The sequence below is a fragment of the Pelodiscus sinensis genome, chromosome 3 (assembly GCF_052426305.1).
Source record: "Pelodiscus sinensis isolate ZL-2025 chromosome 3, ASM5242630v1, whole genome shotgun sequence".
Classification (NCBI taxonomy): domain Eukaryota; kingdom Metazoa; phylum Chordata; order Testudines; family Trionychidae; genus Pelodiscus; species Pelodiscus sinensis.
The window spans coordinates 132,294,109-132,309,361 of NC_143054.1; the positions used below are offsets into that span (position 1 = coordinate 132,294,109).

The following is a 15,253-nucleotide window of genomic DNA, read 5'->3' on the forward strand; positions in this document are numbered from 1 at the left end:
TCTCAATATAGAGTGAGTTTTCTGAGAATTTCCAAGGACGTTACCTAAATAGATTAAGTTTAATTTTAAAACGAGCCATTCAACAAATGTAACATCCTAGATAAGACCCAAATTACCAACAGAACAATACAATCTTCCGTTATAGTTAAATTTACTGAAATGTAGTGCATTTGCTATACACGAAGATGTTGCATTTAGGGTTAATTGACCATTCTGCTAAATTCTACCTTGCAGTGGGACCACGATGGGAGGGAGGAACCAAATGTGTCTCTGACTTTAATCTAATCGGGGACTGTAGACACTATTGTGCACTGACTGTAACCTCATCACCTCACCACCAAAGAGTTAGATTTGTTAGTGCCTTAACTGTCCATTTCTATACCATAACATATTTGGATTTCTTTTAAATTTAACCTTTGCCCTCTATTCCCCAGAGCTGGTTTTCAAGATAATTGTCATGTCCCTGAAATATTTTTACCGTTACGTTACTGATACGTATTCAGCCATAAATCCAATTTAATGTACTTATTTTGGAATTAAGGACACTTAGATGAGATCGAAGGGCATTACTCTATGAACCTATGAACTGGGTCACAAGATTATGCCCCAAGTACTCTTCAGATGCATCCGAAGTCATGCCCTGCAGAGTTTACAAGTATCTACAGAGAAAATATGACTCTAGCTATATCTAACCTTGCAACTTCCTAGAGCTTCAGATTTCTGGGCAGCTGCCCAGGGTAGCAGATTTGGCTTGGCTACCCATCTGTTATGACAGAGGGAAATCTGGGCCAAACCTGAGTGGTACAGGAGGCAGCATACTAAAGTGTGCTGAGCAGATTGTGTGCAGTGGCATCTGCTAGAGAGCAAGAGAATGCTCAGAAATAAAATTCTCAGCAAAAGCCCTAAAAGCTGAAGGGCTAAAAGATAAAGTAGTCTAACTTCTAATCCAGCATTGTTTTATACAGTTGGGATGGGAGGGGTGACAAAAACCAACCTGGATGGAAATATAAGTTTGCAAGCATTCAATGAAACCGGTTTACACAATAATTTAAACCCTCTCTCATAGTATAGGGAAATCCTAGCATAACAACATTGGCCTAGCGCATGAACTCAAAAGTGAAAGTCCTACATTGCAAACTGAGTAAATGCAGCCCTTAACATTGCCTGGAGCATGCCATACCACACCCCCTCCCCTCCCAAGCTAACACTCAGAGCTGCCAGAGTATGCTACCCGGGGCTCTGATGGTGATTTAAAGTAGTGTTTCTCAACCAGTGGTACGAGTACCCTAAGGAGTACTCGAGAGACGTCTGGGGTGTACATCAGCACAACTAAAATTTGGAGAAAATTGAATTTTTGTTTTAAGTTTTACAGTGCTTTATTATTATTGTACTTTTTACACTCAAACGTTTTATCGCCCGCCCAGCTACGATTAAGTTGTTTAAACAAATGTGTTACAATGGTAGAAAAAAATGGTGTGTCTGAAAAATGTAGGCACGGGGGGTAGGTTTTTTTTTTTTTTTTAAGGGATACTTAATTAAAAAAGTTGAGAAACACTGATTTAAAGGGCTTGGAGCTCCGACCTCCACCACGTTACAGTACCAACAGCAGTGGCCAGGAGCTGGAATCACCGGACCCCCAAGGCAGCTGTTCCCTTTCTCCTCCATCCCCTGGAGGCAGGCCTGGACTGGTGCTATACTTTATAGAATGCCTGGATGAAGATTATATACTGACCTGAGCATCTTCAAATGTGTATCTTCCTGGGTCCTTTACATTCTGTTGGGTTTTGTCATAACTTTTTGAGTCAAGATTGATGGCACTGGGAGCTCCAGGGGCAAGAAACTCCTGCCAGATCTCCTGGACTCGAACAGGTACTTCACGATTAGGTCTCTTCTTCAGATTTTCAACTGCTAACCAGAATCTATGGCAAAATATGGAAAAAGGAATTCTAAGTTTAATTTCTTTCTAAGGTTCCAGTTTAACCAGTTTCACATGGCCTTTTCTCATTAGCACAGTTCGTAACAATGTGAAATCTGCTTCACAGACATCACAGAAACACTGCACAACCATGAGCAAAATTGTAGCCATGAATTTTACTTTAGGATGATATAGTTGCTGTATAGGAGTTGACATACTGGCTCAGATCAGTGGTCAATCTCGTCCATTATTCTAAATTAGGCAGTGACGAACATCAACTGCTTCATGGGAAAGTGCAAGAAATTCTACAAGGTAATCTGCTCACAGAGAAATGTCTGCCTAAAAGGGACCTCATGAGGTCATCTAGTCCAGCCCTCTGTGCTGAGGCAGGACCAAGTATATCTAGTCATCCTGACAGGTATCTGTCTACCCAAAAATGGGGATTCTACAACCTGCCTTGGAAGCCTATTCCAGATCTTAACTATCCTTATCCTTGCTTCAGATTAAATCCATTATTTCTTGTCCTACCTTTAGTGAACATGGAGAACAACCAATCCTCTTTAAAACAGCCCATAACATATCTGAATACTGTTATCAAACCCCACCCCCACCAGCACCACCTCAGTCTTCTTTTCTCAAGTCTAAATTTGCCAGTTTTTAAAACTTTTTTTGATAGGTTAGGTTTTTAAAACCTTTTTTTTCATTTGTGTTGCTCTCCTATGGACTTTCTTAAAGTGTGGCACAGTACTCAAGCTGAGGATGATGACTAAAGTGAGATAGTTATCTCCCACGTCTTATATACCACACTCCTGTTAATACATTCCAGCCTTTAACATTATGTTGTTGTCTTAGATTCAATTTATAATCCACTATAATTCCAAAATCCATTTCAGAAGTGTTACTATCTAGCCAGGTTCTCCCCACTTTGTAGTTATCCATTTGAGTTTCCCTGATTGAGGGTAGTACTTTGCACTGTCTTTACTGAAATTAATCTTGTTGGTTTTGGATCAATTGTCCAATCTGTCAAGGTCCTTTTGAATTCTAATCCTGTCCTCCAAATTGCTTGCAAGCCCTCTCAGTGTGGCATCATTTATTAATATTACCAGCCTACTCACCACTCCATTTCCCAAGTCATTAATGAAAATATGAAATGGTACAGAACCGCAGCCCCAGAGCAAGCTACCCACCTCTGCTGGCTCCAGCCCCATGGAATTTCATGGTTGCTGCCTAGCTGGTTGGGGTGGGACGTGAACCCACAATCCCAGGTGCCAGACACTGATGCCTTACCCTTAGATCACTAATGAACCCAGGACAGTCCACTGGGACCCCACTAGACTGAAATCCATTGATGACTAGTCTTTTAGTATGCTCTTTGTGCCAGTTTTGCACCCACCTTATAGTAATTTCCCTAGTTTGCTTGTGAGAACATTACGTGGGACTGTGTCAAAAGCCTTCTTAAAATGAGGTTACATCACATCTACTGCTTCACCTCTATTCATTGGGCCAAATCTCTTGTTATCCATAGACAGGTCTAATCTTTTGAATCTTACTAAGCTCCTAGCTCAGCTGTATTTTTTGGCTGTGAACTTTGCATGTTAATTGCATGTTGTCTGAAAATATATTTCCTTTTACCGGCTTTAAATTTGTCCCCTTTCAATATCATTGCCTGTCCCTTGTGCTGGTATTTTGAGCAAGTATAAATAATAGTACCCAGTAAAGCTTTTTGCTATACAGAGCAAACACACTTCATGAGGCCGAGTAACGTTAGATTAATTTTTATTTTACATGTCTAACATTAGTATTCCAAAAATCCTGCAGAAACGGTGAGACTGTAATTGTAGAAACCTTTTTAAATTAAAAAAATGTGTTGAGATCTGCAATATGCTACGCTAGAAAGATTATTTCACTGCAGACACATATTTTCACATTTTAATTTGTTTACTGATCTTTCAAAACAAAATGTATACCCTCTTCCCTCAGAAGAGTTAAGCATTAAAGGTACTGCCTTGTGAATGAGTATTGGTTTTGCTAACTATCACACAGGAAATCAAAGAGAGCAAGGGTTGGCATGCAGACCTGTAGGGTCTCTGTGCAATGCCTTAACCTCAAGAGAATATCCTTTCTTTTTCTTCTAACCCTCTGCTTCACTGTCACTCAGGTGCAGTGAATAAAGCAAGGGTTCTGTAGGACAAGCAATATGTAAACCTGCAATTAAATACTTCCAGAATACATAAAAACAAGGGAAAAAATTGATTTATAGGGAAACAACATACTAGGTAACCCAGAGGCACGGAGAACACTGAAAAAGGGAGAGTGAAGTCTGCTCTACAGCCTTAGCTAAGAGGCAGTTGGCTTTTAGCTAATGCAGTAGAAGCACATGACTTTAGCCTCCAAGATGCTAGGTCCAATAGTACCTACTGACAACCAGGACCCATTGGAGAGTGAACACAATTAATGGAAGAACCCTAACTAGAACTCAGGCTATATCTACAATACAGAGTTTCTGCAGAAAAATGGCCTTTTTCCACAAAAACTCATAGAACGTCCACACCTCAAGCACGTTTTTGTGCAAAAAAATCGAAAGAGCAGAGGGAGTTTTGCGCAATAGGTATTCCTCTTTCTACAAGGAATAACTCCTTTTGAACAAGAGCTCTTGCACAAAAAGGTGTGTGTGGACGGGGAAGAAGGGTTTTTTGTGTGCAAAAAGGGGCAATCGAAAAAAGCTCAGCTGCCCTGGTGGCCATTTTGTAAACAGCAATCAGAGTTTTCTTTCAAGAGCATCCATGCAGACTGGACGCTCTCTTTCACAAAAGTGCATCACTTTTCCAATGCGCTTTTGCAGATCTCTTCCGCAAAAAGCTTCTTGTGCAAGAAGCCTATAGTGTAGACATAGCCTCACAGGCTCCTACTTAGTTGCAATGCAATACAACCACCCATTGGCCAAAGGTACTAGAGCATACCTGTTGCATGCTAGCTGGGTACCTAGTCTGGAGGGAGCTTTGTAGGACGGGACCTTAGGAGTACTGGATCATGTTAAAATTTAAGCATCTGTATTTCAAGTATAGTTCTTCACTTCCTAACAGGAGCTAGGAACTTTGCAAAATGATACTGCCAACTCTTGTGTTACTGTAATAGTCACACTGAATCAGGCAAAAAGCAACACTTCCAAAAGGACTCGCTCTCAATGGATGATTGCTAAGCAGAGTGTAATAGTGTAGGCCTGATGCATAGAGGAGCAGTTTTGTGAGCCTCCTGAGTTAAATGTTCCTCTAAAAACCCATAACCTGTATAGAGGCTACAGTGCCAATCACCCTGACCAGAATTTTTCCCAAGAAATCTTAGTTGAATGAAGAGCAAGAGGGAACCAATGAGTAGTCACATTGACTGGGGATGTCTCTTGTCCAGTTGAGCTGCCTCTGTACCTAAGTAGTACAGTATGATGTTTTATTAATTAATGGTACTTACATGGCTCCCCCCATGACTGTAGCAACTGAACAACTCACAGTCTTTAATTATTAATCTTCACAACACACTCCCCCTCACCGTGAGGTAGGGAAATACATTGCTCCTATTTTACAAATAGGAAAGCAAAGTGATCACACGGATGTGCTGAAGCAGAAAATTGAACCTACATCAGTTGAGTCCCAGGATGGCACCCTAACCACTCCCATTACCAATCCTGATTCCACCCGTCTCAACTCAAGGACATAGAAAAAGTAAAATTGGCAGTATGAATGCTATACAGATGAAAAGAAATATATTTTAATGTAATGAGTGTGGCTCTTTGATTACATCCTCTTTTTGTATCTCCTCCATTTTTTTCCATTGACCTGGTCACAGGGAGTTACACTGGTTGTGAATGTTTCCTCACTGTCTGACACCCACTATTGTACTTTCTACGGAATATTTCACAGCTTGGCACTGTAGTTCCATCTGTTTGCTACTCCTCCAGCTTGGATGGCACTCGTTTTAAACTCAATCATGGTCAAATCTGCAAAGGGACGACGCCTGATAAACTTACGTGTGAAGTTATGTTAGTCACATCACTAAACTAAGGAGCTACTGATGGAAGCAAATCCCCTTATCTCAGTATTGGAAAGATGCTGTCAAATCCTGCAAACTACAAATGCTGTAGTTATGTGGTTAATAACTGTGTAAGTAGGTCAGTGTTCTTAAATTTAACAAATCAAAACTGAGTTGTTATAGCATTCCAGAAGATGCTGACACTTTTAAGTGCACCATTGTACATCATTTGGTACTTAATTCTTAATTATGAATGGAATTACTGTGTCAAAAGTGCATTTTATTCATATCACTCCAATTGGTGGCAGTTTGAGGCTTGTACATATAAGATGTTAAAATGCGTGCTCTCTAACTTATCACAGGTGTAGCTTTTTATTTGGCACCCACTGCCATTGCCAGTCTGACATCATGTGTTATTATGCCAATATACAAACTTAGATAGATATAATGGTAGATATAATATTGAGAAATTAGCTCCAAACAAAATCCTCTAGGGTATTTTTCTGGATCAGTTACTTGCAGTTTGTCTGTGGTTAGTGTTGTAAATAGGATTAGAGAAAAGAGCCTGGGATTATGTGGTAACAGTCTGGTTGGCAGAAAGACAAATTAGTCATAGAAAAGTGTAGAAAACATATGCTAGGGCTGAACAGGTCCATGTTTGAACAGCTGCCTCAAATAAGGAATTACTGAGACATTTTTTAAATAAAAATATACCTTCCCATTCCTTTGTACTGGGCTGATAAAAGGTTTGCCCTTTAATTAGCACTTAGCTTTTCGAATTCAGAAATTGCTGCCTAATATGTTATTTAGCAACACACACATTGATTCCGATCTTATTCCCTTTGAGATCAATGCAAAACAACCGCTGGGAACAGGATAGAGTCCAGAATATTTCATTTATATTTTTGACCCAAAATTGTTCCATAACTTGCCTAAATAAGGATTTTTAGACGTTAAATCCAGATGTAATATTACAGATCTCCAAGCTTTGAATTTGTTAAATACAGTATGACAAAACAATGCCCAGTAGCATGGAATATTCTGCCCCCAGTTCCTCTGGTGTAAGTTTGGAATAACTTCAGAGCTATGTAGCCCCATCTCTAGCAACTTAGGGTGCTCAAAATAGGGCACAAAACCAGGGTCTCTCCAGAATGCTTAGGTGTATGGTGCATCTCATTTTTAAGGGAGTCTCACCTGGGCACTCCAAGGACAACAATTCCAGGCCTGAGGGACGAAAAGTCAATGGGCTCCATGCACACACAAGTCACACCCACGTGGACATGGTCTGGTTAAAATTTGAGCAGTGCTGTGCCAGTGCTGGCTGGTGTTCATCAAGTGGGAGGTTGTACTACTGGGCACACTCTTCCAGCATGGCCAGGGCTTCCATGTGCCTCCCTGGTAGAGTTGCCAACTGTCGAATCATGAAAACTCAAAGATCTTGCCTTGCCCCTTCCCTGAACCCACACCCCAATCCCACTCCTTCTTAGAGGCCTTGCCACCTATACCGTCCACCCCCGCTCTCTGTCACTCGCTCTCCCATATCCTCACTCACTTTTACCAGGCTGGGGAAGGAGGTGAGGAGTGTCGAAGGGGGTGCAGGATGTGGGCTCTGTGAGGGATTTTGGACGTAGGGTGCAGACTCTGGGCTGAGGCAGGAAATGGGGTGCAGGAGGGAGTGAGGGATGCAGGGTCTCAGAGGGAGTTTGAGTGCAGGAGAGGGTAAGAGGTGAGATCTAGGAGGGAGTTTGGATGTGGGGTGTGCACTCTGGGCTGGGGAAGGGGGTTACAGTTTGTGGGAGGGCAGAGTGAAGGCTCTGCGGGGGAGAAGACGTGGGAGGGGGTGCAGATGGTGGGCTCTGGGAGGGAGTTTGAATGCGGGCTCTGGACTGGGGCAGGAAGTTGGGGTGCAGGAGAGTTTGAGGGGGGTGGCACTTAGTTTGGGTGGCTCTTGAAAGTGACTGGTACACCACTCTGGAAGCAGCTGTTAGCGTGTGGGGTCAGGAAATCTCCATGCATAGCTGCCTGCATGTACTGCCCCTGCAACTCCTGTTAGCTGAAGTCCAATGGGAGCTGGCACTCGGGGTGGTGGCAGCATGTGGAGATCTCCCCCTCCTTCTTGGGGGGCTGCAGGGATGTGCCAGCCACTTCCAGGACTGGCTCAGATCCAGGCCGGACAAGAAGGCTGCTTGAGCCCGGTAGTTCCGCTGGCAATGGCTGGGGGTCCTAGAGCCCTTTTGCTCGCCTGGGCTCCTGAAGCAGTTGCCCACTTTACCCCTTTCCTTCCCCCCTTCTCCCTCCATCAGCAGGCCTGCAGCTGGGCACTGAAAAGGGATGTGTGGGTGAAAGCACAAGAACTTAGTTTGAGGATGAGGTTTTGATGTACATACTTTTGAGAAGCAAAAATTAACTTTTGGGGGCAACAGAAGACCAAAACATTAATACCTATTGGTAAGTCCTTTTCACGTGCAAAAAGCTTTAAAACGGCTTCTCTGGAAGTGCAACAATCATAAATGGCTTTTGCCAATAATTTGGCTATAATGCTATACTGAGGAATAGGCCTTTTCTGATATTGTTTTCAAGAAATCTTGTTTTAAACTACAGGTTGGACCTCCCTGGTCTGGCACCCTCAGGACCTGACCAGTCCTGGGTGAAGGTCATATCTGGTCCCTCTGCTATTTCCCCATCCCAGCCCTGGACTAGCTGGAGACCCCACTGCTCCCCCCACCCCGCCCTCCTCGTTTTGCCAATAACACTGAGCAGCCCAGCTCCCAGTGCTGGGAAGTCCCACTGCAGAACACCGCACTTCTGGCCCCACTATGCGGCCCAGCTGGGTTGTTCCCGGAAGCCCTGATAGCTGGCAGGGCTCCTCGGCACCAGCGCTCCACCTAGATTCTCTGACCCTGGAACATCCGTGGTTCTGCCAAACCAGGATGTTGCCAGACCAGACAGTACTGGTTTACAGAGACTCAACCTGTAGAAATAAATAGATTTGACAAGTGGCCCTACACACACACACAGCACCTTTACTGTGCAATAAAGAGAAGCTGCTTGGAGATTTACATGCTTTTAAAAAACTTGTACAGGCAGTCCCCGGGTTAGTACAAGATAGGGACTGTGGTTTGTTCTTAAGTTGAATCTGTATGTAAGTCGGAACTGCGTCCAGATTCAGACACTGCTGAAACTGACCGCCAGTTCTGACTTACATACAGAATCAACTTAAGAACCCCAGGCGTCCCCAAGTCAGCTGCTGCTGAAACTGATCAGCAGCTGATTCCAGGAAGCCCGGGGCAGAGCAACTCTGCCTGGGGCTTCCTGTAGTCAGCACTGGTCAGTTTCAGCAGAAGCTGACTTGGGGACGCCTGCGGCAGAGCAGCTGGGGTGCTACTGGACCAACCCAGCAGCACCCCATCTGCTCTGCCCCAGACGTCCTGATTCAGCCGCTGCTGAAACTGACCAGCAGCGGCTGAATCAGGACCTGGGGCAGAGCAGCTGGGGTGCTGCCGGGTTGGTCCAGTAGTGCCCACGGGCGCTGCAGGACAAATCGGCAGCGCCCCAGCTGCTCTGCCCCAGAGTCCAAAACAAAAGCCTGGTCTGCTGGCGGGGGGGAGCACACTAGCTGCGTCCCCCCCCCCCCCAGCAGACCAGGGACACGGGGAGCAGAGCCGCAGCGGCAGCGGGGTGCCGTGCCTCTGAGGCTTTGCTCTGGCAAAGCCTCAGAGGCGAGGGACCCCACCACGGCTGCGGCTTCAGTCTGGGTGCCTGTGGTCTGCTGGGGACGGTCCCCAGCAGACCACAGGCACCCGGACTGAAGCCGCAGCCGCGGGGGGTCCCGCGCCTTTGAGGTTTTGCCAGAGCAAAGCCTCAGAGGCGCGGGGAACCGCCGCTGCTGCCGCTCCAGTCTGGATGCCTGTGGTCTGCTGGGGACGGTCCCCAGCAGACCACAGGCACCCTGACTGAAGCCGCAGCCGCGGGGGGTCCCGCGCCTCTGAGGTTTTGCCAGAGCAAAGCCTCAGAGGCGCGGGGAACCGCCGCTGCTGCCGCTCCAGTCTGGGTGCCTGTGGTCTGCTGGGGACGGTCTCCAGCAGACCACAGGCATCCAGACTGGAGCGGCAGCAGCGGCGGCAAAGCCTCAGAAGCGCGGGAACCCGCCCGGTGCCCCTGGTCTGCTGGAGACGGTCTCCAGCAGACCAGGGGCACCGGAGCAGCTTACGAACGGGGCTTTCTCGCCCCGACTTCCGGGGCGAGAAAGCTCCGTTCGTAAGTGTGGATCCGACATAAGTCGGATCCGCGTAAGTCGGGGACTGCCTGTACATCCATTATACCACGTTTCACCTCCTTTAAGAATTAAGATAATTGTATAATTCTTTTTAACCACTGAGGGGAAGATTTCCTAAAGTCCATGGGACTTTTATTCCTAAACCCCTTGGTTGCATTTGAAAATTTTCCACTGTAAATTTGCTGTCCTTATAATGCTGCACATCTTAAAAGACAAACAATAGCCTGGAGTTGGTCAGTGTTTCTAAGGCACATATTTGAAGATTTGGGAAAGGACCCCACTAGTCAGTATGTTTATGAATGCTGACTATTGACATCTTTGTTGGTGTTGGCCTGAGCCCCATTAACACTCAAAGCCATTGGAAAATGAGGGCATGCAACACTTTGTAGGATTGGTCCCTTCAGGAGAAGAAATGGGACTATATCTGCAAGGGAGAAAATACAAAGAATGACAACGGACACAAAAATCATTTCTCAGCTGTTGTAAAAAGATAAAAATTCTTCAGCTTTACCTTAAGTTTTCCGAGCTGAATTCTGACTCCAGGAATTTGAGAAACTGCTCTCTCCCCACTGTGTCCTTCAATGCTTCATCCATGCCAAAGCCCCATCGCTTTACCCTCTGTTGTCCTGGCTCTTTGCTGGGGACAACAAATAAAAGCAGTCACAGATTGAGCGAGCACTTTAGCGTTGTGTTCGCAAGTAATGATGGGAAGGCCTGAGTTTAGCTACAGATTTCTCACTTTCCAAGTCACTTGGGCTTGTAGAGTGTTGTTATACAGAGATTTAATGGTCAGTGCCAAGCACTCAGTCAATCAATATAACATAGGAATGTGTGTGGGGTGTGTCCTCTTCCCAGTGGAACCCTGTATATTGGCCACGGTGGCCTCTGTACTTTTTCAGGCAGGTATATGAGTCCATCTCTAACAACATGAAACTGGACAGCTGAAAAGACCAGGACAAATTGGTATGCATGGGAATCCTCTTTCCTATCTACCTCAACACTGTGCTGCAGAACGTAGGGTTGAAATCTGCACTGACATTGATAATGTGAAAAGAAAAAAAGAAACAACATACCTGGCCTCTAATTCCCAGAAAGTAGTGTCATCAGATAGCCAAGGGTTAGAGGGGTCAGGCGACACAAGAAACGGATCATATTCGATATACTGCTCTGTGTAAGCTAAAAGACTAGAAAAACAAAACCATCAAACATTGTTATATTATCAAGCTTTATAACAAGAAACCTGTTTTTTAAAAGTAAACTATTTAAGCTATGGTGGTGGTAGGACAGTGCCTACTATTTTATCAAGGGCTGAAATAAAATAAACTGCAACCTTTACTAATACATTTCTACATGGAATTTCACTGAAGAATTTCAAAGGCATGAATGAATAATGTCTAATATGCACTCCATTTATCAGGTGATAGCTTGATTGAATAGATGAGGCAAGTGAGGTGAAGAGAGGTTGAAATAAGGTACAGAGAAGTTGAAATAAAAAACTAATTGTACAGTTTCTGATTGTGAGTCAGGAAGTGCTGCCTTCAGATGGGAGCTCACTAGGGGTACAACTACTGTGTACATTAATTTCGGAATAAGCTATTCCAAAAGAAATATTCCAAAATAACTTATTTTGAAATAGCACGTCTACACTGCAGAGAAGCCTCAAAATTAGTGCAAGGCAGGCTCTTCTAATGTGGACATGCTACCTCGATTTAGAGACCCAGGAAGCACTAGTGAGTAATTACTCTGAATGGCTCTGGGGAGGAGCTATTTTGAAATAGCGCAGTTGAGAGTCTACACTAGAGCTATTTCGAAATAGCAATTTCAGAAGAGATGTTATTCGTCGTGGAATAAGGTTTATAGAAGTTGGAATAAGCTGTCCTTTCTAATTTATTTCGAAATAACGGAATTGCTGTGTAGATGCTCGCATTGTTATTTCGGAATAATGCTGTTGTGTGACGCACCTTGGGAGGCTTAATGGAGACAAGGTGATAACATTATTGTGCAACTAAATCTGGGGATAGGTCCCTGATCTGCGTAGGTGTTGTCACGCAATCTGCTGCCTGATTCACCAGCTCAGATGTGTTGTGGCTTATTTAGGTGGCCAGACTACAGGGGTTGAAAAAAGACATGACAAATCATGGTTTCTCTAAAACAGGCATCTATTCTGAAACTGAGGATAGTCCTGGCTTTCTGGAAGATATAGTTGCCAAATTTACTTACAAAACTGGATTGTTCCGTCAGAATTAATGCAGAGTGGGGTGAGATCATGCAGGATAAGTGTCAGTTAATGATGGCGGGAGGGGGAAAAGGATGGAACAGGAATCTTTTTTTAAAATTTCTTGGGAATGAACATAGTACAATGTTCCGATACAAAAAAATGCCTTGCAGACCCACAAAAAATTATCAGCACCAGAAGCGGTACCCGATGACTTCAACAGGTGTTTGTGAAACAGCCAATACTAGGGACTAAACTAGGAGAACAGCTGAAAATAAAGAGTCAGACTCTACTTCGGAGCTGTAACAGACATGACCTCTGTACACAGGGCAAAATGGATTCATGCGCTATACAATAACCAGCAGGTTACATCTACATTAGGAATTTTGTAGACTTTCTCTACACTGGCCCTGAAAAACAGGAGCACTTGTCCGTCCTAGGGTAAACAACACCAGAGCTCAGTGCACAAAGCAGTTACATGATAGGGCCACCACTTCGTTCTAAATTCACCGTTTTTGTTTGTTTGTTTCACTGAACTGAGAAAAATGGCATTAAATCACAGCCTACTAGTGAATCAGAAAATAGACATGCCTTCGCTCAAAGTAAACTGTCTTCAATCAATTTGAGTAACATGTCCCAGCTCCATTGTTGTCTCCTCTCTGGCTCCTCCTCCCAGAAATTTTCCATAAATTTCTTAGATCATTTAAAAAATAGAAAATATAACAAGATACGTACCTCTCTGCAACTTTTGACATTTTTAATCGATGTCTATCTAACTGTATTTGCCAATATTTTATCTGAAAAAAAAAAGGGAAGGCAAAAAGTGGAATGAGGATTTCTTGTTTGGCTCTATTTTCAGAAATATTTATTAGGGGAACATTGTAAATTTAATTTTTCCTAAATGACAGAGAAGTGTATCTGAGCTATAATGACATATTATCATCACATTTCTTAAAGTGGATGGAATTCTGTTAAATAAAGAAATTATAGTAAGTTATGTACGGACAAGTCTAACGTTTTTCCTACAAGTTTGTCAACAGAAATCAAAATAATGTTTTAATGTTTACAGAGAAGCCCATTAATTGTTCCTAGTCATCTACTTTTTACCACTTCCATTGCTCTGTGAAAGATTAATTAAGTGTTAATGGCAATATGTGAGTAAATCCACACACACTGAGATGCAATTATGCTCTCAAATCTCAAAGTGAAGCGTTGGAAAAGAGAGTGAGTGAACTGGTCACTGCAAAAAGGCTGATACATTTACCTACAAAAAGAACATACAAACAGTGTTATTGGTAAAGCCTTCCTCTGTTAACAAAGGCTAAACAAAGTTTGTGTTACTCCTATTATCCTTAATGAAAGTTATGCATATATCTCCACATACTAAGATGAGAAGAAATATATTCTCAAACATTGTTTACGCTAAACATGTAACTAACCTAATTAAAATGCTAAATAAATATACTGGACAGCTATGGTAACTTTTTGTTCTAATTTTTGTTTTCCAGAATGATTTATTTAAAAGTCTATAATAGTTTTTTCAAACCTCTTCGTGTAATTCATCTTCTGTGGGTGGCTTAGTTTCTGGTACCGGTGTGTGGGTAGGACTGTGACTTCGAATGTCATTTTGTAATCCATAGACAGACTATGCAACAGCATGGAAAGAAAGACATTTGTTTATAAAAAACTGTTTATCTCAGGCATACAAATAACCACTATATATTTTGTATAATGTATTCGAAAAGTTAGCTACCTCTGTGTTTTCGCAAGCCTTGCATCAGTGTTCAAAAGCACTGTAAATATGCCATACATTGAAACACACTACTGCGAGATAAAATAAAGAATTCTGAAAAAATTGTGCTATTTCTTGATGATGTAGGATTTTTTGCCTAGCGCTATCTATGTGCTGTCTATATGCATGTAGCAAGCATTAGTATATGACCCAGTAGGGGAGATATTATAGTGGATGGAGGTGGTTGACATGGAAGAGATGGAACAGGAAATTGAGAGGTACATTGCCATGTACCAAGTGTGTGCCAGGTGCTTCATAAATAACTAATGCCTGGGACCTTTCACTGATGCAATCAAATTGTGCGGATGGCATCTCCAAATCCAGTCTTCCTTCAGATTGAGAACATCACCATGAAACAGTATGATAATCAAATTCCAAAGTGATACTTGAGATCAAGAATGGGCTCAATGTACAGACCTGGGATCCAACTCTGGATCTGGAATGCCTTGCAATTTAGGGCTGAATTTGGGGTATAGACTCGGGCAATGGATCTAGGGTTTAGACTCGGGCAATTTGTAAAATTGGTTTGGTATCTCAAATCCACTTCATCCAAAGTTTCAAGGCTTTCATTTTTATTCTAAAGAAGAGTTTTTCTTTGCCTTCAAGGAAATGCAGGTATCCATTACTACTATTATTTTTCTTCCATGTTTGTACTTAAAGTGAAAATTCTGTGGGCATTTTCACTATGTTTTCCCTTTAACTACTGATAGAAAACTGGTAAGTGGGGTACTAAGTATGTACCATGCAATATACTGAGCAACATGCTGGCAATATGTTGTATACTGCTAAATATGAGGCTTTTATACTTTTTGTCCCTGTCTGTGTTCCTGAGGGATTCCTTGAGACCATGGAATTTACATTTGCAAACAACATATTTTGTTCAGGTCAGTTAAATTGGGAAAGTTCTTGTAAGGTTTTATTATGAGTGAATCACAGACACTGCAGGTCCTCAGTACTCTTGGAAGAAAGCATATGAAGAAAAAGCAGATCTCTTAATTTTTAGAAACTGTATGACTAATTAGCAGTTTCAAG

At 43.0% G+C, this 15,253-nt stretch overlaps 1 protein-coding gene across 3 annotated transcripts in view; it reads right to left on the minus strand.

The window, feature by feature from the left end:
* The window catches only part of RGS7 (regulator of G protein signaling 7), a 375,675-nt gene that overhangs the window by 16,830 nt on the left and 343,592 nt on the right, over positions 1 to 15,253 (minus strand). For all 3 annotated transcript variants that reach the window (XM_075924826.2, XM_075924832.2, XM_089777370.1), the window contains exons 11-15: positions 13,976 to 14,074; positions 13,165 to 13,226; positions 11,288 to 11,398; positions 10,726 to 10,851; positions 1,733 to 1,919 (exon numbers count right to left, since the gene is read on the minus strand). In XM_075924826.2, coding sequence (XP_075780941.2) covers positions 1,733 to 1,919; positions 10,726 to 10,851; positions 11,288 to 11,398; positions 13,165 to 13,226; positions 13,976 to 14,074 — 585 coding nt within the window. The remainder of the gene's footprint in view (positions 1 to 1,732; positions 1,920 to 10,725; positions 10,852 to 11,287; positions 11,399 to 13,164; positions 13,227 to 13,975; positions 14,075 to 15,253) is intronic.